Source organism: Littorina saxatilis, linkage group LG8 (genome assembly GCF_037325665.1).
Source record: "Littorina saxatilis isolate snail1 linkage group LG8, US_GU_Lsax_2.0, whole genome shotgun sequence".
NCBI classification, from domain to species: domain Eukaryota; kingdom Metazoa; phylum Mollusca; class Gastropoda; order Littorinimorpha; family Littorinidae; genus Littorina; species Littorina saxatilis.
In genome coordinates this window covers 20021744-20042880 of record NC_090252.1, presented here as the reverse complement: position 1 = coordinate 20042880, position 21137 = coordinate 20021744, and the positions used below count along the sequence as shown (strand labels likewise).

Genomic DNA, 21137 nt, shown 5'->3' with positions numbered 1-21137 from the left:
TTCATACAATTATAATACTCAAAGAAATGACCTTACCTTCAAGTGAAAATTCTGCACCTCTCACATGATCTGGATAAAACCTTGTGGCTTCCAAATTCCTGAGAACTGTTCAAACGAAAAGGGGACATTTTAAATATATACTCACTTCAAAGCCAATTTAAACACGAAGCCAAGAGCAAATTTGTCAAATGCATAGAATATAATATTATATTCTTATTTAGTGTAGTTAGTGTCCTGGTAAATATTCCAAGTTCAATCAGGTAGACTTTTGTGTGATTGGTTTCTAATTGAAAAGCCGTTTATTTACGTCACTTCAAACGGCAAAGGTTTACTATTACGTTAGTGACCTCACAGTACAAATCATGTGCTTCTTGATGCAGAATTAATGTATGTGGACTTGGACTTGTTACATGTATGTGCAAGAATACATGCACATACAAGCAGCTAAGCCTAAGTACTGACATACAACCAGACATATGGTATGAAACTAAAATACGAAACAAGACACTTACTATTGACTCGCAATGCAGCAGTGACGTTAGCTGATCCACCTTTATTGGTTGCTTTGCACCAGTAGTCTCCGTCATCTGTTCGCTTCACGCTCTCAATGATGTACTCTCCTTCTGTGTTGGGTTCCGTCATCAGATCCTGATTATCCTGTCATAGCATTACAAAGGACTTACTATTAGGAACGTATTCTGCAACCACAGATCCCGTTCATGCCTATTCTGCCAAACAAAAGGTAAGGCCACCCCCACCCGATTCGTATTCTATATTGATTATCCTGTCATAGCAGTACAAAGGACTTACTATTAGGAACTTATTCTGCAACCACAGATCCCGTTCATGCCTATTCTGCCAAACAAAAGGTAAGTCCACCCCCACCCCACCCCCACCCGATTCGTATTCTATATATGTATGATCCTGTCATCGCAGTACAAAGGACTTACTATTAGGAACTTATTCTGCAACCAAAGATCCCGTTCATGCCTATTCTGCCAAACAAAAGGTAAGGCCACCCCCACCCGATTCGTATTCTATATTTAGGATCCTGTCAACTCTGCCATCACATGACATTGCTGTTCATTGTTTTGATCCAGTCCTTTTTTGAAAGTTATGAATTGTCATGCGTATCATTTAGCAATGCTGAGTTATATTTAACAATGTCACACGCTTTCGTTCTTTGCCACTACTCAAGCAAACGTGTGCAAGATTGTATGTTACACGCTTTGAAGCATGTGCAAGAACGGATTCCAAACTCGAAATCGTCCCTCCAAAAGCCCCAGAATGCACACACGACTTGTATTTCTCCTGCTGTTGTCGTTTCTTCTCTTTACAAATTATTCAACGATGAGAATACTAAAAACGGCAACCCAGACGACAGTACTGTTTCCAAACGCGAATTTAGCTGGCCTTGGAAAGTGGCTCGATCACAAGGCCTGTAAGTCTGAATCTAGAAGGACAGAGTTATGAACATAGCTGACAAAGACCCCGAACAGAACAAACATTTCGCGGATGCAGACACAGAAAGACGTCATGAATAATGCGATGCTTCAAAAGATACAGACTGTGACGTCATTCACATATACCGAGACGTCATTCATAGTTGTTCGGTCACTTCCGTCAACAAGTAGATATCTCCACAATGGCTGCTCCTGTGTTTAGGTTTGTCAAGCTTGAGTACGCAAAACGTGTTTGTTCTCTCCTCTGTTGAAGCTGTGAGACATAAATGCTATTCCGACTTGGTCGTGTGACAGAGTTTTCTTCCACACTCGATTAGCTGATGTATATAACTCCTCAGCCTCACGACTTCGTTAGACAATCAACGTAATCTCGTGTGGAAGAAAACGTCTGTCACACGACCAAGTCTGAATAGCAGGTAATGTTTCTATTGTCTGGAAAAAATGTTGCAAATTTACTTTCATAAGATCCAAGATCTGTCTTAGAATGACACATGTGAGGCTAATTGACATGTAGTTAAACCTTTCACGCAGCTCTGCGTCCTTACGAAGACAATCCCGATCGAAATCCAGCAGATGGCAAACAAGTCGCGTAAGGCAAAATTACTACATTTAGTCAAGCTGTGGAACTTTCAGAATAAAACTGAACGCACTGCATTTTTTCACAATGACCGTAGTCCGCCGCTCGTGCAAAACGCAGTGAAACAGACGAGCCTGTTTCGCGCGGCAGTGGTTTCGCTGTGCTGCATGGCACGCTTCTCTGTACCTCTCTTAGTTTTAACTTTCTGAGCGTGTTTTTATCCCAAACTTATCATATCTATATGTTTCTGGAATCAAGAACCGAAAAGCAATAAGATGAAATTGTTTTTAAATCGATTTTGGAAATTTTATTTTGATCATAACTTTTATATTTTTAATTTTGAGAGCTTGTTTTCAATCCGAATAAAACATTTTTATATGTTTTTGGAATCAAAAAATGATGAACAATACAATGAACGTAAATTTGGATCGTTTGATATTAAACAAAAGTTTAATTACAATGTTCAGATTTTTAATGACCAAAGTAATTAATTAATTGTTAAGCCACCAAGCTGAAATGCCATACTAAAGTCGGGCCTTTGTCGACGATTGCTTTACAACAATTTCAATCAATTTGATTGAAAAATGAGGGTGTGACAGTGCCGCCTCAACTTTTACAAAAAAGACGGATATGACGTCATCAAAGACATTTATCGAAAAAATGAAAAAGGATTCTGGGGAAATCATACCCAGGAACTCTCATGTCAAATTTCATAAAGATCGGTCCAGTAGTTTACTCTAAATCGCTCTACACACACACACACACACGCACACACACACACACACACACACACACGCACACACACACATACACCAACACACCAACACACACACACATACACACACACACACACACACACACACACACACACACACACCACAACCCTCGTCTCGATTCCCCCGTTATGTTAAAACATTTAGTCAAAACTGGACTAAATTAATAAAAAAAATAAACCTACATCACGACTCTACTGCGCCACGACCCGGTTACGCTTGTTTTGTGCTGTTCAGATTAAGTGTAAGGAGAACGTGCAGCTTCGCGTCCTAGCAGATCCCGCCCACCCCGACCAAACCACGCTCATGAGGATCCTCCCTCGTTTGGCCCACGATTGGCCACGCTCTCGGACATGTTTCCATCGTAGTAGAAGCGGTGTCTAACTCTATGTGTGACTGGGATGTAAGAGGTACACGCTAACAAATATGTTTTAGTTTACCTTTCTGAACATGTAGACTGGAGGCGGCGTGCCCCCAGCCTGGCACGTCATGACCAGTCTGTCTCCTACCTTCGGCATCACAGGGTTGAAGGACAAGGGCAAGGTAATAGTGGGTTTAACTGAAATCAACACGCAGAACGCATGCCATCATGTACGGACCTATATTAACTTGTTTGTACGTCACACGTTTTATTGCTTTGGTGTACATTTCCCTGCTTTGGTGTATATTACCCGTTTTGCCTGAAATTTGACATGACATGTAACATCTTGTTGGCATGTATCTGAAGGAAGTTATAGCCAAGATTGGGCTCCCTTCACCTTGACACAGCCCTCAAGGCAACGCAGTCCACTGTCGCCTTGTTACTTAATTTACACTCACATCACACTAAATTAGGACATCAAGCACATTTTGGAGCTGCTCCATGTACAACTGTCATGTCATGTAAAGAATGAAACAAATCTTGTTCAGAACCAGAACATAAACGCTGTAGAATAACCTGACTTATTGTGCAATGACTCAGAAACATACGTACATAGAACCTACGGACACACATTACTAACTAATATTTCAGTCAAATAACACAGACATTTACACCTTGCATCGATGTGTCATTATCCACAAGTGAACTATCTTACTTCGTCATTTCACTTTTTCCTAATGCATCACACTGTATCTTCACCGTGCTTCCCGGGTCCTGGACGACCCAGAGCCTCACACAGTGTCTGTATCTCTAAAACAATTGGGAGGTTTTGATTGAGACTTCATGCAATCCTCAAACACCATACAAACTTTCCTATATCCACCAATCTTTAAACGATTATCTTTGTAAGCAAACAAATAAACAATGACGTCATTTGAACTATACAGTCCGGATGTTGTGGGTCGTGGACGACCCATGTGAAGTTTAAGAAGTCATTTTACGGAGTTTATCCCTAACCGGAGGGTGTGGGTCGTGTACGACCCATATTCTACAAAGAGTCGATAAAGAGTTTATCCCTATTCGGATGGCGTGGGTCGTGTAGGAACCAATCCTTCTTGAGAAAATATAGGTTGTACACGACCCACATCATCCGGCCTGTGTAGTCCAAAGCGTGATCCGGTGAAGTCAAGTTGATAACGGGGCGGGGATGTAGCTCAGTCGGTAGCTCGCTGGATTTGTATCAAGTTGGCTGCTGTCAGCGTGCGTTCGTCCCCACGTTCGGCGAGATTTATTTCTCTGAGTCAACTTTGTGTGCAGACTCTCCTCGGTGTCCGAACACCCCCGTGTGTACACGAAAGCACAAGACCAAGTGCGCACGAAAAAGATCCTGTAATCCATGTCAGAGTTCGGTGGGTTATCGAAACACGAAAATACCCAGCATGCTTCCTCCGAAAGCGGCGTATGGCTGCCTAAATGGCGGGGTAAAAACGGTCATACACGTGCAAAGCCGTGGAAGTTGCAGCCCATGAACGAACAAACAAACAAACAAACAAACAAACAAACAAGTTGATAACGGATAGACTACTGTACTAACTTTCCAACTAATAAAAAAAAAGTTCAGTTATTAGGCAAAACAAAACATGTATGTAATATTTGACAAGCATTCATACAATAACAAGAAAGTACAAAACGTATTCTAGTATGCGTGGAATAAGACCTCCATTAAGAAAACGGTTTGAAATTTGGTAAGTAAATGTGAACATGTAACCTTCATGTGGGTAAAAACAAATATCAAGATAGTTTAACAACTGTGCAGTCACCTACAGGGAAAACAAAGTTGTCTACTTTTAAGGCAGCCCTCTGCTTATAGAAACAATAGACAACAGCCTTCAAACACTAAAGGGCTATTTGGCATTTTCTAATTACTTTACTCAAGGAGAGTCTTTCTTGTACTTTAAACGTTAGTAAGCTTAATTAGAATGCGAAAGTTATGTCTCTCTGCAATGATTGAACTGATCTTCTGAGACGTGTATTTGTTCTGCGCGAAGTTAGAATCCGGTTCCATTCTAGAATGGACCGGGTCCAAGTTGGAATTCTAACCTTGCGCAAGTACAGGGGTGCCATTCTAGAATGGTACCCTTGTTGCTGGTCCATTCTAGAATCGGCCGTGCGCAAGGTTGGAATTTGGGTCCAAGTTGGAATAGTCATTTCAGTTAGACACACAGCCAAAGCCACAAATGTGGATTTTCTGTTTGTTTTTGTTTTTTGTGTGTTTGGTTGGTTTTTTTTCTCGGGTAATTTACACTTTACTCAAAAACATCGTGAATTGGGATTGTGATGTTCTGAAAGTGATTACGATTTTGAGAGACACTCAGCACTGATCGCTACGAACGGAAATTTCCGGACTGACAGTGTTTTGCCGATCTCGCTTGTAACTTTTAATCTTATTCATATACATGAAGTTGGTCTTCTGAATTGTGAAGATACAGTCTTTAGCTTTGTATCGATATATGATATGATTATATAGTTTGAGCGAGGGAAAGGCTTTTTTTTTTTTTTTTTTTTTTAACTAGCTTTAACGTTCTATCAGGCATGCGCCTCTTAAGAACGGTGCTGCTTTGACCACAAGACTCGCAGCCATAGCAAACCCCTCGTTATGAGCGCCGACCACAACGAAAGCAATTGGCTGCGGTGGGCCCCACGAAAATCGGCAAAGGCGAGGCTAGTTTCTGTAGAAAATCGTCTGTTTTCTCCAAAATGACATATCATCCCATAACTGGCGTTTGTATTTCGACATAAGGTCTTGTGGCATCTAATCATCGATTTCATTCTTTCATTTGATTCATTTGTGAACGCTGAGTTTCGAGTATTTATGCTTTTCAGGGAACATTTTTGAAAATTCTGACTTTCCACAGTTATTACGGAAAATCAAGCTTGTCAATCAAGATGCTGTGAATTGGAATGTCATTACTAATCATTAGTCGACCTCTGGCTCAAGTGGTGTCATCTTGCTACACGGTTGAATTGTAATTCGTCAATCTCTGCCGTCACTGGGCACTGAGAACGTCAGGAGCCTGTATTTTTTTCAAGGGCAATTAGAGGTTATTTGAAAGTATGACATGGTATAATGTTGTGATTTTGGAGAGAAAAATTAATTGACTGTCATTGCAATGATGCTTGGTCAGAAATAAAGGGTATTCACTGATTTTAAGCTACAATTCAGTTGCTTGGAAATGACAGACCTCCAATCCATTTGTAAATCAAGTGAACTCTCTTGAATGATTGGTACCCCAGCAAACACACAACGTAAATACGACGTTGCGAAAATGTGAATTTTTCGTGTCATTAGCAACGTTGCGAACTTTACGTGAAATTTACGTTGAGCCAACCAAAAAACGCAACGTAAAACCAACGTTGTGTCATTGTGAGATTTTGGTGTTCTTTCGACGTTGTAATACAACGTAAATTTTACGTGAATTTCACGTTGCATTTTGGTGTCTTTCAAATGTTGCGAAGATTACGTGAAATTTACGTGGATCCAACCAAAAAACACAACGTGAAAGCAACGTTGCGTTACAGTTGTGTGGTGTTTTTTTTACACGTTGGTACATAACGTAAATTTCACGTGGATTCCACCTTAAAAAGCAAGGTAAAATCGACGTTGTATTATTGTGATTTTCTGGTGTTCGAACAACGTTGGTATACTCACGTAATTTTCATGTGAAATTCACGTGATTTAAAAACAAAAGTTAGTTTGATACAACAAACGTTCCTACAACGTAGTTTCAACGTAAACACACAACGTTGGGGTTTGATTGATCGCCAACGTGCCCTCAACGTGAAATCCACAACGAATCCTACGTCAGTCATTACCAATTTTTCACCTGCACGGTTTCGTATCGTTTATCAAAGAAATGTACCTTTGAAAATTACGTAAGGTGAACATATTTTCAAATACAGGAAATAGATATGTGCGAAACTATCACCGAATAACAAATGACTCAGTCAGACGTTATGAAATTAAGCGCCGATGTACCGCGCAATGTATTTAATTGCTTTGGCGTTCCAAATGCGTCCGGTTACATTTTCTGGCATCATTAATGCATCAACGAGAATTGAAAAGTAATGCTAAAAATATAATTGTGTACGTTTAAAGTTGATCTACTGTGCTCATCAAACCTCTTGTTGTATTTTGTAAATTGGCGAGAGGGGGGCAGAATACATGAACCTAATCTCAGTGATTGTCTATACGTGCGTGCGTGTGTGTGTGTGTGTGTGTGTGTGTGTGTTTGTGTGTGTGTGTGTGTGTGTGTGTGTGTGATTACACGTGTTAGTGTGTGTGTGTGTGTGTGTGTGTGTGTGTGTACACGTGTTAGTGTGTTAGTGTGTGTGTGTGTGTGACATCAGTTTGTGTATGTGTGTGTGTGTGTCACATCAGTTTGTGTATGTGTGTTTGTGGGTGGCTGTGTGTGTATGTGTGTGTGTGTTTGTGTCCCTCGGCGCGTGACAATATAATCTGCCAATAAGTTGAACTAAAACAGGGTTCAAGTGGGAATTACACCTGAAAAAGCAGGAAGGGAGCAGAATACATGTTATGAACTCCGTTATTTATTGTTTGAAATGTTATAACCTGGGAGAAGTCACCCTCGCACCCCGTCCTTAGTTTCTCTTGACCTACCTTTGAAGTATTCTTGAGGACATGACTAGACTACCCGATTGCGCCCATTGCACGGCATAAGAGAGCGCCGTTCCACCCGGCCGATTCCGCTATAGACGTCACGCGTCCAAGGGAGGTGATTTTCGAGCCAGCTGCATTGACTCGACCAAGAACGCAAACTTCCTTCGATTAAAGGCATTGTAGCATGTCTAAAATCATGGGACTTGTGTTAGGCCAAAAAAAAAAGGTCTGTTTACGGTAACATAGGCCCAAAAAATAGGGTCGGTAGGTCGGTTTTTTTGTGTGGTTTTTTTTCTCCAAAAACCCATATTTTTACGTTATTTTGCAAAAAAACCAAGATTTTTTTTTCCCCAAATGCCAAAAAAAGTCTAGGGTCGCGCGAAAAAAATAGGGTCGGTCGGGTTACCGTAAACAGACCTTTTTTTGGTGCCTTATCAAGCTTTTAAAATCACCAAGTAACTTTTAAGAATAGTTTCAGTTACATGCGAACTCATTCTGCTGAACTGATTTTGAGAGCCAGTACCCAACAGCCTTTAAATGCACCTCTTTCCTTTTTTCATGTTCTTTTATGGTTTGCCGATTTTGTTAACATTTTTGCATTCATAATGAAGATTTTATGGTGACTGTACAGAAATGTACGTCCTCTAGTTTCTAACCTTCCAAAAATTGGGGCTGGGGGTCGGGGGAGAGAGAGAGAGAGAGAGAGAGAGAGAGAGAGAGAGAGAGAGAGAGAGAGAGAGAGAGAGAGAGAGAGAGACAGACAGACAGACAGACAGAGAGACAGACAGACAGAGAGACAGACAGACAGACAGAGACAGAGAGGGAGAGAGATAGAGAGAGACAGAGAGGGAGACAGAGGGGAGAGAGGGAGACAGAGAGAGTCAGAGAGAGACAACGTCGAAACTTTGTCAATCATTTCGGTTTTTTCACCTGCATTTTTAGTTTCGTAATATTCTATTCAATTAATGTTCGGTCAAACATAGAGGTTCACTAATTGTGTAAGACGAAAAGAGTATAACATAAATGCTTATTGTTTCAAGGAATTTGCTGAGTTAAATGGATTTGCGAGTGCGAAACTTTCCCTCCCAAAAAAAGACGCGTTACTGACCGACAGTGTTCTCCGGTGATGGCCACGGTCGACTTTGTGTATCCCAAATTTGGTTTTCAACTTTGATGAACACTTTCAGGACTAAAATATTCATCGTAATCAACTCGAAGGTAAGTTGTTTTCAGTTGTTCCACATGAGACGTTATCACTTATTGTACTCCATGTACACATGCACAGATTACTTGATTGTCGAGACCATGATTGGAAACGGACCGGCCAAAGATGGCGGGTCTTTCCAATAGTCACAATGTCAGCCCTAACTCAGTCCAAGGGATACACATTCTTTTAGACTCAACTTTTGAGTCAGTATAGCGAAACAATGGGTCACAAGCAGTGGAACACAAAGGAAAAACACGTTTCACATAGACGGACGCAACCTTTAGAAAGCTGTTTAATCAGACTAGCTCAGTGCATGAGACTGAAAGCGGGGGCGGCCATTGATATCTCAAGTACTTAATTGGGCATTTTACGATCTTGAGGGAGGACGATGTATCAAGACAAGCTGCTTCAAGTTCAAGTGAATCTGCCCAGCGGACAGTGGTATGAGGAGAATTCAGACCTTGACACATTGGCTCATTACATACTTGACTGTCTTTTGTCGACCTGTTCTGTTACTCACTCAAGTAGGCAGCCGAGATACCCTGCCGGTGTCACGATTTCAATCTTTCGCCTGTGTACATATTTCCCCCTCGACATATACTCAAGACTGAAATGTTGTTTCCTGGTAAAATTAAGAAGTGAAATTATTTAAGGACGAAAAGCATGTCAGTTTCTTGCATGTGAAGAAAATTGGTGCTAAAATTTAATAGATTTCAACCCCAAAATCTAATTCTTCAAAAACGTGTACTGAGTGGTTACGTCCCTTGAGTAAGAAGGAAACATTTTAGGATGAATCAAATTTCTAAGTTAAATAAAACAAATTGGTTGGACAAATTTGGCCCCATGAATGTAAGGTACACAAGGTCGCTCATCAGTACTATCGTAGGGTGTTTTTTTGTTCAGTGTAGAGTTTATACTAGTTCAACGAGGCCGAGAAGCAAAATATCAACACGGCGAAAGATGAAAACGTCACACCGGGGGAGAGAGCGAGACAAAGAGGAGCTATCGGGTGGAGAATGGGGAGGTGATTCGGGGAGGGGGGTGGATTAAAGATGAACGTATCAAATTGTTATTTGTAAGGAGGAGAGAGTGAGACAAAGAGAGAGCTATCGGGTGGAGAATGGGGGAGGGGATTCGGGAGGGGGGATTATAATGTGTGTGTGTGTGTGTGTTGTGTGTGTGTGTGTGTGTGGGCGGCAGGTTGGGACGGCATTTTATCAACGAACGTACGAAATAACAAAACAAAATAAAGAAAGAACAAACAAACAAAAATTAAAACCTGACACATGCAGGTTTGTGTAGTCATTCGTTAGACTGATTTTAACCTGTCTTAGACGACTACCCATAGTCTTTTCACATTCACTGATTCAATCAATCAATCAATATGAGGCTTATATCGCGCGTATTCCGTGGGTACAGTTCTAAGCGCAGGGATTTATTTAATTATTTTTGTATTTTTATTTTGTGCAATTTATATCGCGCACATATTCAAGGCGCAGGGATTTTTATCTATGCCGTGTGAGATGGAATTTTTTTTACAAAATACATCACGCATTCACATCGGCCAGCAGATCGCAGCCATTTCGGCGCATATCCTACTTTTCACGGCCTATTATTCCAAGTCACACAGGTATTTTGGTGGACATTTTTATCTATGCCAATACAATTTTGCCAGGATAGACCCTTTTGTCAATCGTGGGATCTTTAACGTGCACACCCCATTCAAGTAATGACACACTCGGACTGTGTGTGTGTGTGTGTGTGTGTGTGTGTGTGTAGGTGTGTGTGTGTGGATGGATGTGTGTGCTACCTGACGGATTTTGATGAACATTGGTTTACATATTCTTGAGAGCATTCGCTTGTGTGGCTGTTCTCCGATATTTGATAGCGTTATTTGATGTCATATTTTCCCGTTTGTAAAAGTTGAGCCCGCACTGTCAGAGAGAAGAACACATGAATATAATATGTAGAAATCGCAAACCCGGCCAGAAGGCAGACACGGACAAAATGTAGGATGCTGATACATGTAAAATATGTGTCTGATGCGAGTATAGGCTTACTACATGTATGTTTACAAAAATCGTGAATAATATCTAGCCGAGATGAATCGCAACCTTTGTACCTCTGCCTTTATTTAAGATTTTTTCCCATTCTTCTTCGTGTTGGTTAGACGGTATTCTTTCTTTTTCTTTTTTCTTCCAGCCACAACACAGATAGCGTAATAGCGGCTGTTTTATTCATTCTTCTGTCTCGTTCCCTCATATTCGCATGTGATATTATGTCACTCCTTATGAGATTACACCCCCCAAACGTTGTTGCTAGACCTTTGTTAAGGAGAGAAGAGGCGAGGAAAACTGGTATGAAGTACAAGTCAAAAATCGCACCTTGATCTTACCTGACTCATTTACGGCACTTGGCAGTCTTTTGTCGGGCTTTTGTCGATCGTTTGTTCACTTGGATAATAAAATTACGGACATGCTCCCCCTCCCCCCCCCCCTCCTCTAAACTTTGCCAAAATGGGTCCTCTTGAGACATCTCGCGTATTAGAACAAAAGAAAACCGAACGGGCAAATCATATGGACAACACATGTTGGATTTCTTCTTAGGGTACGCTCACCAGTACAAAAAAAAAATGCAGCCAATGTTTTCTCGAAAAGTTGTGTTTGTGTGTGTGTGCGCGTGCGCAGGTTTTTTAATGTACTGTTTCGTTGAGAGGATCGTGGGTAGTGTTTTTCCTCTTCATTTTAAAATGTTCATTACAGACATATAAGACAAAATAAAGAAAAAGAGAGAAACATACAGCAAAAAACAAGTCGCGTAAGGCGAAAATACAACATTTAGTCAAGCTGTCGAACTCACAGAATGTCCATAGAGGGGGAATCGAGACGAGGGTCGTGATGTGTGTGTGTGTGTGTGTGTGTGTCTGTGTGTGTCTGTGCGTGTGTGTAGAGCGATTCAGACTAAACTGCTGGACCGATCTTTATGAAATTTTACATGAGAGTTCCTGGGAATGATATCCCCGGACATTTTTTTTCCTTTTTTCAATTAATACCTTTGATGACGTTATATCCGGCTTTTTGTAAAAGTTGAGGCGGCACTGTCACACCCTCATTTTCAATCAAATTGATTGAAATTTTGGCCACGCAATCTTCGACAAAGGCCGGACTTCGGCATTGCATTTCAGCTTGTTGGTTTAAAAACTAATGAGTGAGTTTGGTCGTTAAAAATCGGAAACTTGTAATTAAAATTATTTTTTTATCAAACGTTCCAAAAACAATTCCATCTTATTCTGCGTCATTATCTGATTCAAAAAACATATAAATATGTTATATTTGGATTAAAAACAAGCTCTGAAAATTAAAAATATAAAAATTATTATCAAAATCAAATTTCCGAAATCGATTTAAAAACAATTTCGTCTTATTCCTTGTCGGTTCCTGATTCAAAAAAACATATAGATATGATATGTTTGGATTAAAAACACGCTCACAAAGTTAAAACGAAAAATATAATATATGTATTCTTAAACGGATTTTTGTTTTGATGTACATTTTTCATTCAATTTTCTGTTCATGTTTGCTTGCTCTTCATTTAAACTGTACAATAGCCGCCATTTATATGTATTTTTCTAGAAAACTGTAAACACCACTATAAGCATTACGCTTGTGTTGTTTACTCTATATGCGTTTTTTATTTGTAAATAATGCACAAACGTTGAATAAAACAGTTTAAACCAAACGAAGAGAGGTACAGAAAAGCGTGCTATGCAGCACAGCGAAACCACTATTTTTCAATCAAATTGATTGAAATTTTGGCAAAGCAATTTTCGACGAAGGCCGGACTTTGGTATTGCTTTTCAGCTTGATGGCTTAAAAACTAATTAATGACTTTGGTCATTAAAAATCGGAAACTTGTAAGTAAAATTATTTTTTTTATCAAACGATCCAAAAACATTTTCATCTTATTTTTCGTCATTTTCTGATTCCAAAAACGTATGTAACATATGTTATATTTGGATTACAAACAAGCTCTAAACATTAAAAATATAAAAATTATGATTAAAATTAATTTTCCGAAATCGATCTAAAAACAATTTCATCGTATTCCCTGTCGATTCCTGATTCCAAAAACATATACATGTAGATATGATATGTTTGGATTAAAAACACGCTCAGAAAGTTAAAACGAAGAGAGGTACAGAAAAGCGTGCTATGCAACAGAGCGCAACCACTTCCGCGCTAAACAGGGTCGTTAATTTCACCGCCCTTTGTACGAGCGGCGGACTACGGTCATTGGGAAAAAATGCAGTGCGTTCAGTTTCATTCTGTGAGCTCCACAGCTTGACTAAATGTAGTAATTTCGCCTTACGCGACTTGATCTTTTTCCCACACACTTTGGACACGTGCGAGTACCAGCAATAGAAAATTAACAAAACACCTTCCTCCCCCTCTTAGGTGAAATGAAAGCGGACGTTTTCAGCGTGCATTCCCTTGAATTGACTGAATGGTTAATCATGCTTCCGTGATCTTGGGAGTTGTGGGTTTTTTCTGTGACATTCACAAACATACAAATGACAGAGTCCGACTAAAGGCTTACTGGAATTTACTGTTGAGTAATAAGTGTGTCATCTTAGGACCATGCCAGTGCATGGGGGATATCTTGGATACAGGGCGGACAGGCTTGCAAGCAATATATAACTCTGACTGTTGACCGTCGTTGTAATTTCCCACTTTGTAGTTGTCAAGGTATTTTAACATGTGGGCTTTATATTTTATAAGCTTGAAAAAGAGCATTGTTAGTAATAACGCGCGCTATTTTTAGTTAAAAAACGGATCAACTTGGAATGTGCACCCGACATTCCAATTTGTTTTCTCCTTTCTAATAATGGGTGAATTTGTTTTATTATAACTGAATTGCTTACAACCGAAATACCTACATGCCGAAATAACTGAAATAAAAAAAAATAAACAAATAGACGAATAGGGAAATGATACATAAATAAGTTCATAAATGAATGAGTTAATAATTAAATGCGTTATGGCGAAATTTAGATAACAAATTAGGAACTTTTAATTAACATTAATTTCAAATTAACTAACCAAATAACAAAATCAATAGGTAAAGTGTTGTATGGGGACATGTAACAAAATGAGGAACTTGAAAACCACCATGTAGGTGTCCGACATTTACTGGTGTCTTGTTTGCAATGATTTCAATTTGGTTCCAACATTTTGTTGTCGTCGTCGTCGCTCTTGCTGTCTTTGTTGTAGTTGTTGTTATTTGGGGGTTAAACGGGAAAAGGGGCAGAAATATGTTGGACTATTGAACGATCGTTTTCACACTAGGTGTCGGACTTCAAGTACAACGCGGGGTAAAAGTACTTAATGGAAATCCATGAGCTATGAGTTTAGATAATCGTTATTTTGAGCAATTTCCATGTCTGAACATCCCACGGATATCCGCGTGCCACCCATCATTTCCATTTACACGACAAAGTCGTGTCGTAACAATTCCCTTCCTCCCTCCCTACCCCTCCCTATACATTTGATAGTCCTCAACTTCGACCTACGGCGATAGGGGGATAATTGAGACAGCACTCTAAGTAGCTTTCCAGGTTACTGAAAGACTTTGATTTTGATCACAAGTTTTGGAAACTGTGAGCCCTTTTATCCTCAGGGAGACAGACTGTGTACAACGTGGGATTTAGAGCGGGTCAAAGTTGAATCAAACTTGCCACATTCATTTCTTGCCTCATGATTAGCATATGCATCGTTCACTGCTTACTGTTGTTGTTGTTTAGAAATCAGTGCGCGCGCGCGCAAGTTTGTATGTGTGTGTTCGTGCGTGAGTGTGAGTGTGTGTGTGTGTGGTGTCGGTGTGTGTGTGTGGTGTCAGTGTGTGCGTGGTGTGCCAGTGTGTTTGTTTGAGTTCGTGCCTGTGTGTGTGTGTGTTTGTGTATGTGTGTGTGTGTGTGTGTGTGTGTGTGTTATAGTGTCAGTTATTCTTTCTTTTGCCCCGAATCCTTGCTTTCCAGAAACCTGTGATGTCATTCTTCCTTGAAAATTTCTTCCAAAACTTGGTTGTCCAACTTTTGTCCGAGAGATGAGGTCGGAACGGTGGTATGAGAAGAATTCAGAACTTGACACCTTGATGTCATCTGACTGATTGGCTAATTACACACTTGACTGTCTTTTGTCGACCTGGATCATAAAGTTGCCGACCATGTTGATTTACCCACCCCCTTATGAACGTGAGTCTACTTGAGACATCAGCGTAGCCAACACACACCAAACCCAAAGTCGGACCGTAACAAGTTTTCATTATTTTATGTCTGACACCCCACTCCCTCCCCCTTTTAACCCCCTCCGCCCCCACCGCTTACCCCTTCTCAGTTCACAGTTAATTGTCTGCAGCCTCAACCCCCCGTGGGTAATAAATCACTCGACTATCGTCGCCTGCTTCTGATGACCGCTCTAAATTAATAATTTGTCAGATAGCAGTGTGCAAAAGACACCGTTGAGTGTACATGTATTACCTTTCCTATATGCTTAGGACACGTGCCTTTTCAAGTCATTGTCAATTACAAAATGTAGGTCTTACAACACAGCCACTGATTTTCAGGTGACGGTATCAATGCCGGGTCCCTGCTCTGCGACAAAAAAAGTGTTTGCATTAATCGGAAGAAACATACTGCATAAGCGTAATTTATGCAGAGGTATGATGTTCTTAAGTTGTGAGATTTTTTAATGATTACGATGCCTTCAGTGCTTACTAAATTCTTTGATTAGATTGATTTTTTTTAATGAAGTTAGAATTCTGCTGCTCTGATTAGTGAAATATTCAAAAATGCTATCATGCTATTTTGGCACCGTCATGGCTTTGTAGACTTATAATATATCTGCGTAATTGATTTCAACTCTTAGAAATCAAAAGTATAACAAATTGTATTGTGTCTCCTCTTGTCGTTAAATAATCACAACAACTGTAAAACAAATTTGCTTTGATAAAGCTCCCGTTTTTCTCTCAGAATTTTGCTCATTTTTGTTTTGTTTACATGCCCCAGACACAAAAACTACAAAACGATTCATAAAAATTCCGTTCCATGCATTCCGTCTCCTCTCAATCTAAGATCCCCCTCCCCCCACAGTTTGTACAGGAGCGGGGCATTTAGGAGCCTTTGCAATTTTATGACCCGTCTGAAAGAAGTGATTGACTGGACACTGTCAAGTGCTCTTAAAGAAGCGATCAGATACGTGAGAATCACAGTGTGAAATTTGACAAGAGGTTGACGGAAGTCTGGCAACCAGATGTTAAAGGGAAAAAATAACTCACTGAAAAAGAGAGATCGCACGTGTCGGACAGATGAAGGTTGGAAAAAAAGGAACCTTCTAGGCATGGATAACACTGGAAATATAACGTGGAAAACTTGTAATTATAGGTGCTGGACTTTCAAATTCAACTTGATCGCACATGTCGCCCTTAATTGTCTCTCTCACTGCTTTCTTATTACCCTTGCAAGTTGAAACCATGCACCCATCCCTCTCTTGCTTGATGGCAACTTTAAAGTTCTCCTTTTTCCCAACCGTTTTGTCCCAGCATATAACCACTTCATGTCCCTAATTGGCACTAGTTTCTGTGAGGACGTTAAGCTTAGGTTAACCAACCAACAAAACCGTTTTGATACTACCCATGTATCATGTATGTTTCTGAACATTTTGTTTTTATTTGGTATTGCTTCATTTTGCTTTTTTTCATTTACAATGTATAATCTGTGAAAAAAAGGCCAAAACCAAATAACTTTTAGTTTCCGATGACAAGGTGTAGTGTATTTAACAAACAAAGTTTGATTGTAATGATTGCTTCCATTTTCTGTGCACCTCCCACCTCTACAACATGCATACACTTGATAGTCTTCAACTTCGACCTACGGCGATCGGTGGATAATTGAGACAGTACTAGCTCCGAGGAGCTTTCCAGGTTACCGAAAGACTTTGATTTTGATAACAATGTTGAAAAGGCTGTGAGCCCTTTTATCCTCAAGGAGAGAGACGGACACCGGCCCCTATAATGGGCTTTAATTGGAGCGTGTCAAAGTTCATTGCATCCTGATCAGCATATGAAACGTTTATCGCTTATTGTAGTTGTGTATAACTCATAGTAGTGGGAATAAGGTGACGCGCTAGTGTGAGTTTGTGTGTGAGTGTGTGTGTGTGTGTGTGTGTGTGATTCGTGTGATGTGTGAAGGAAGGAAGGGATGATAGAAAGAAGGAAGGAAGGAAGGGAGGGAGGAAGGAAGGAAGGAAGGAAAGAAGGAAGGAAAGAAGGAAGGAAGGGAGGGAAGAAGGAAGGAAGGAAGGAATGAAAGAAGAAAGGAAGGAAGGAAAGAAGGAAGGAAGGAAGGGAGGGAGGAAGGAAGGAAGGAAGGAAGGAAGGAAGGAAGGAAGGAAGGAAGGAAGGAAGGAAGGAAGGAAGGAAGGAAGGAAGGAAGGGAGGATAGAAAGAAGTATATAGCAGTAACGGATGTTATTTGTGTTTGGACAATTACAAACATTTAATTCTTGTACACAGATTAAAGACAGTTTCACTTCCAGGTCAAATGTCTTAATGATGCAAATACAAATAAAATACCCTCAAACTGTTCTGAAACGATCAATTTTCGTTTGAAATACTTCATTTCTTATGTAAGGAATACACACTGGCACACATTCTTTTGTTGTCTTGGCTTGCGGCCTAAATCTGACACAACAAGGCTCGAAGAAGGGACATCATGCTTTATTTCATATATTAAAAAGAAATACGTGTAGTGTCAACACTCAGTTGGCAGTAGGCCAGAGACATAGTAGGCAGTGGAAAGTTACTAAAAAGTGACCTAAGTTGAAAAGATGTGTATTTCTACTTCAGACATTATATATGGAGGCTCTGGTGTCACTAATATCAATGTGCTGTCTTTGCTTTGTTTAGCGACCAGCATCAAAGAGGCGCATCGAGGACTGCCTGGGAGAAGAGGACCACCAGGACAAAGAATGAAATCGATTGATTATGCTGTGCTGTTGCCCTGCTAAGCTGCGTGCATTTTTAATTTCTCCGCAACATAATATGCATGTTTTTGTTATGAAATAAAATTGTTGATCGCATCTTGAGTTTATGGTGTTACATGTAATAGTCCTTATGATCTGTGACTGAGTGTGAAAGTTTGTGTGTGTGCGTGGATACATTTACCAAAACCTACATTCACTCTCAACGTTGCATTCACGTCGAAATCAAACCAAACCACAACCACAACCAAAAATTCACGTTGTGTCGACGTGTAATTCACGTCAATTTTATCAGGAAAAATGCACCAAAACACAACTTTTACGTTGTGTCAACGTAGAATTCACGTAATTTTTGATCTAAATTTTGACCTAAAATTTACGTTCCATTCACGTGGACATTACGTAAAAATGCAACGCAATTTCAACCAAACCACAACCACAACCAAAAATTCACGTTGTGACAACGTAAAATTCACGTAATGTTTTTACGAACAATCCACCTCCACCAATAATTCACGTTGCATTCACGTTGGTGTCACGTAAAATGCAACGTTGTTTTCCAACGTTATTCCCACGTGATTTCGTCCATACAAATCTACGTAAAAAAACGTTGAAACGCAACGTAAACCCAACGTAACCCAACGTGAATATAACGTGAATACAACGTAAAATTGTTTGCTGGGACTTCCTCTACAAATAAATGTGCACCAGGATATAATTCTTGGAACTTTGTTCTTTTGTGTAGTAGTAATGCAGGGTTGTAGGAGTTTGAAACGTGGGCATATCACAGTTTGGAAGGTAGGGATTCTGATAGATTAAATAAAAACTGTCAAACTTTTAGGCATGGAATTCCCCTTTGAGAGTATGTGTTGTGGTAGTACTACTACTATGAATTGCTTTCAATGTTTTCCCATAATATTATAAAACCAGACAAAAGTTGTTGTTGATTTCTGTTTTTGTTAATGTCAACTTTTTTTTTAAACTTGTGACAACAGCTCTATAACTCACTATGTCCTTCTGTTGGTCTGTCTGTCGGTTAGTCGGTCTGACCGTCTGTCTGTCTGTCAAAAAAATTGTCAAAAAACCGGACATTTCCGAGAGGGAGACAGCGCTGACATTGCAAGCGGCCGCAACCGGCTCTCATCACAAAAACAACTGCCCTGCAAACATTACCGCCCTGGTAGTCCCCCTTGCTATGGTCTGCCTTTGTTTATTGCGTACTCAGGAGTGTCAACTTTCTTGACATGACATGACATGGCAAGATCGCCAAAGGATTTTTTTCAGGGGTAGACAAATCAACCCCATTTTATCAAAGGGAAGGTGCAGGTGGAGATAATTCAAGGGAAGACAACTCTGTCTTACCTACAAACATTACGGCTCCCTTTATTCACTCTCGCGATGAATGGACCAGCAACAAGGGTACCATTCTAGAATGGCACCCCTGTACTTGCGCAGGGTTAGAATTCCAACTTGGACCCGGTCCATTCTAGAATGGAACCGGATTCTAACTTCGCACAGAACATATTCAATTATACTTGGTTTAAAATGTGTCCTTATCCGTATGTTTGTCTTTACTATGCAAATATGAAGTACTCACCAGTAACAATGACATCAATATAATTGCTGTAGGACTCTACAGTATCCTGTATGAAGTCAATGGAGCAGACATACTTGCGAGTGTCCTTAAGCTGCAGGTTCTTGATCACCAAGTAGTGTCCTTCAGAGCCAGGTTTCGTTTCATAACCCAAAACATACTTGACTACACCTGAACTCACTGAAAAAGATTCGTCAACCTGTCAATCCTATAGCTGAACAGTGTAGATGACTTTTGTATGTATTATAACAACACGAATACTTTGTCATCACTGGTTGGCCGTGACCTGTAGTGCCTAATGTGTGGTCAATGTACCTATTTTACCAAAATAATGCGTATAATTATTGAATGTTTCTAATCTCAATTAGGTCAGCATTAAAGGCAAACTCTGTATCACGTAGACCACCAGTTTCAGGCCACAGGCACCCACATGCGTTTTCGTACATGACATCGTTTCTTTTTAACAGTTACCATCAGAGAATATCAAGCCTGCTCTCCCTTTTGAGCCAGCATGTTTCAAAGAATGAATTTTGCGTCCTGCGGACAAGTGTGAATACGAAGCCTCGTTATGGCGCTAGACTTACATGTTGATAGTTCGAAGTCTGAATATATGATAGGACATATGGACATATATGTGTGATATTGATTTAACTGATGTGTTTAGAACAATGTGTTACACAGTGTTGGCTTACACAAATGTAACGGCATATCGGCCGCTTTGAAAAGTGACTACCAACTCATATTACAAATGAAGTTTCTAAGGGAGTGTTTGTGTGTGTGTGTGTGTGTGTGTGTGTGTGTGTGTGTGTGTGTGTGTGTGTGTGTGTGTGTGTGTGCGTGCGTGCGTGTGTGTGCGTGCCTGCGTGCGTGAATGGCGGTGTTTGCACATGTGTAAGTTTGATTCCATGTGTGTGTGTGTGTGTGTGTGTGTGTGTGTGTGTGTGTGTGTGTGTGTGTGTGTGTGTGTGTGCCTGTGAGCGTGATGGGGGTGTTTGAATATGTGCGTATGTGCTTCCATGTTCGTGTGTGCGCTTTATTACGTGATGGCCGGGACACATGCGTATAATTCGTTGGGCACCAAATGAAATATTCTAATAAAACGTTCTTATTTGACGATGTATAGCCTTAACTTTGTGAAGAACGATGTTAATACACTCAATCTGGTTTTGTTAATGTGGGCTCATGGTGGGTTTTCTGAGGGAGTATACAGCCACTGAAGAAAACAAACCAGCAAACAAAAGCTCACCAGGATAGATTAATTCCGAGACGCCATCCATAACCAGGTACCAGAGCACTTTTTCCACCAAGTCCTCTTGGTCCAAGCGGCACCAAAGCGTGACATCGGTGTTCTTTTCAGCATAGTAGGTTTTAGGTGAAAGTACGTTTATTCCATCTGACGTTAAAACAAAGGGCTATTACGTGCCTGTATATCGGTTAAAATATGCTTAT

The 21137-nt window shown here is 40.3% G+C and overlaps 1 protein-coding gene across 1 annotated transcript in view; it reads right to left on the bottom strand.

Annotated features, from left to right (window-relative positions):
* Positions 1 to 21137, bottom strand: part of LOC138974544 (uncharacterized) — a 220558-nt gene that overhangs the window by 23949 nt on the left and 175472 nt on the right. The window contains exons 45-49 of the mRNA XM_070347259.1: positions 20935 to 21081; positions 19692 to 19868; positions 3254 to 3372; positions 513 to 657; positions 37 to 105 (exon numbers count right to left, since the gene is read on the bottom strand). Coding sequence (XP_070203360.1) covers positions 37 to 105; positions 513 to 657; positions 3254 to 3372; positions 19692 to 19868; positions 20935 to 21081 — 657 coding nt within the window. The remainder of the gene's footprint in view (positions 1 to 36; positions 106 to 512; positions 658 to 3253; positions 3373 to 19691; positions 19869 to 20934; positions 21082 to 21137) is intronic.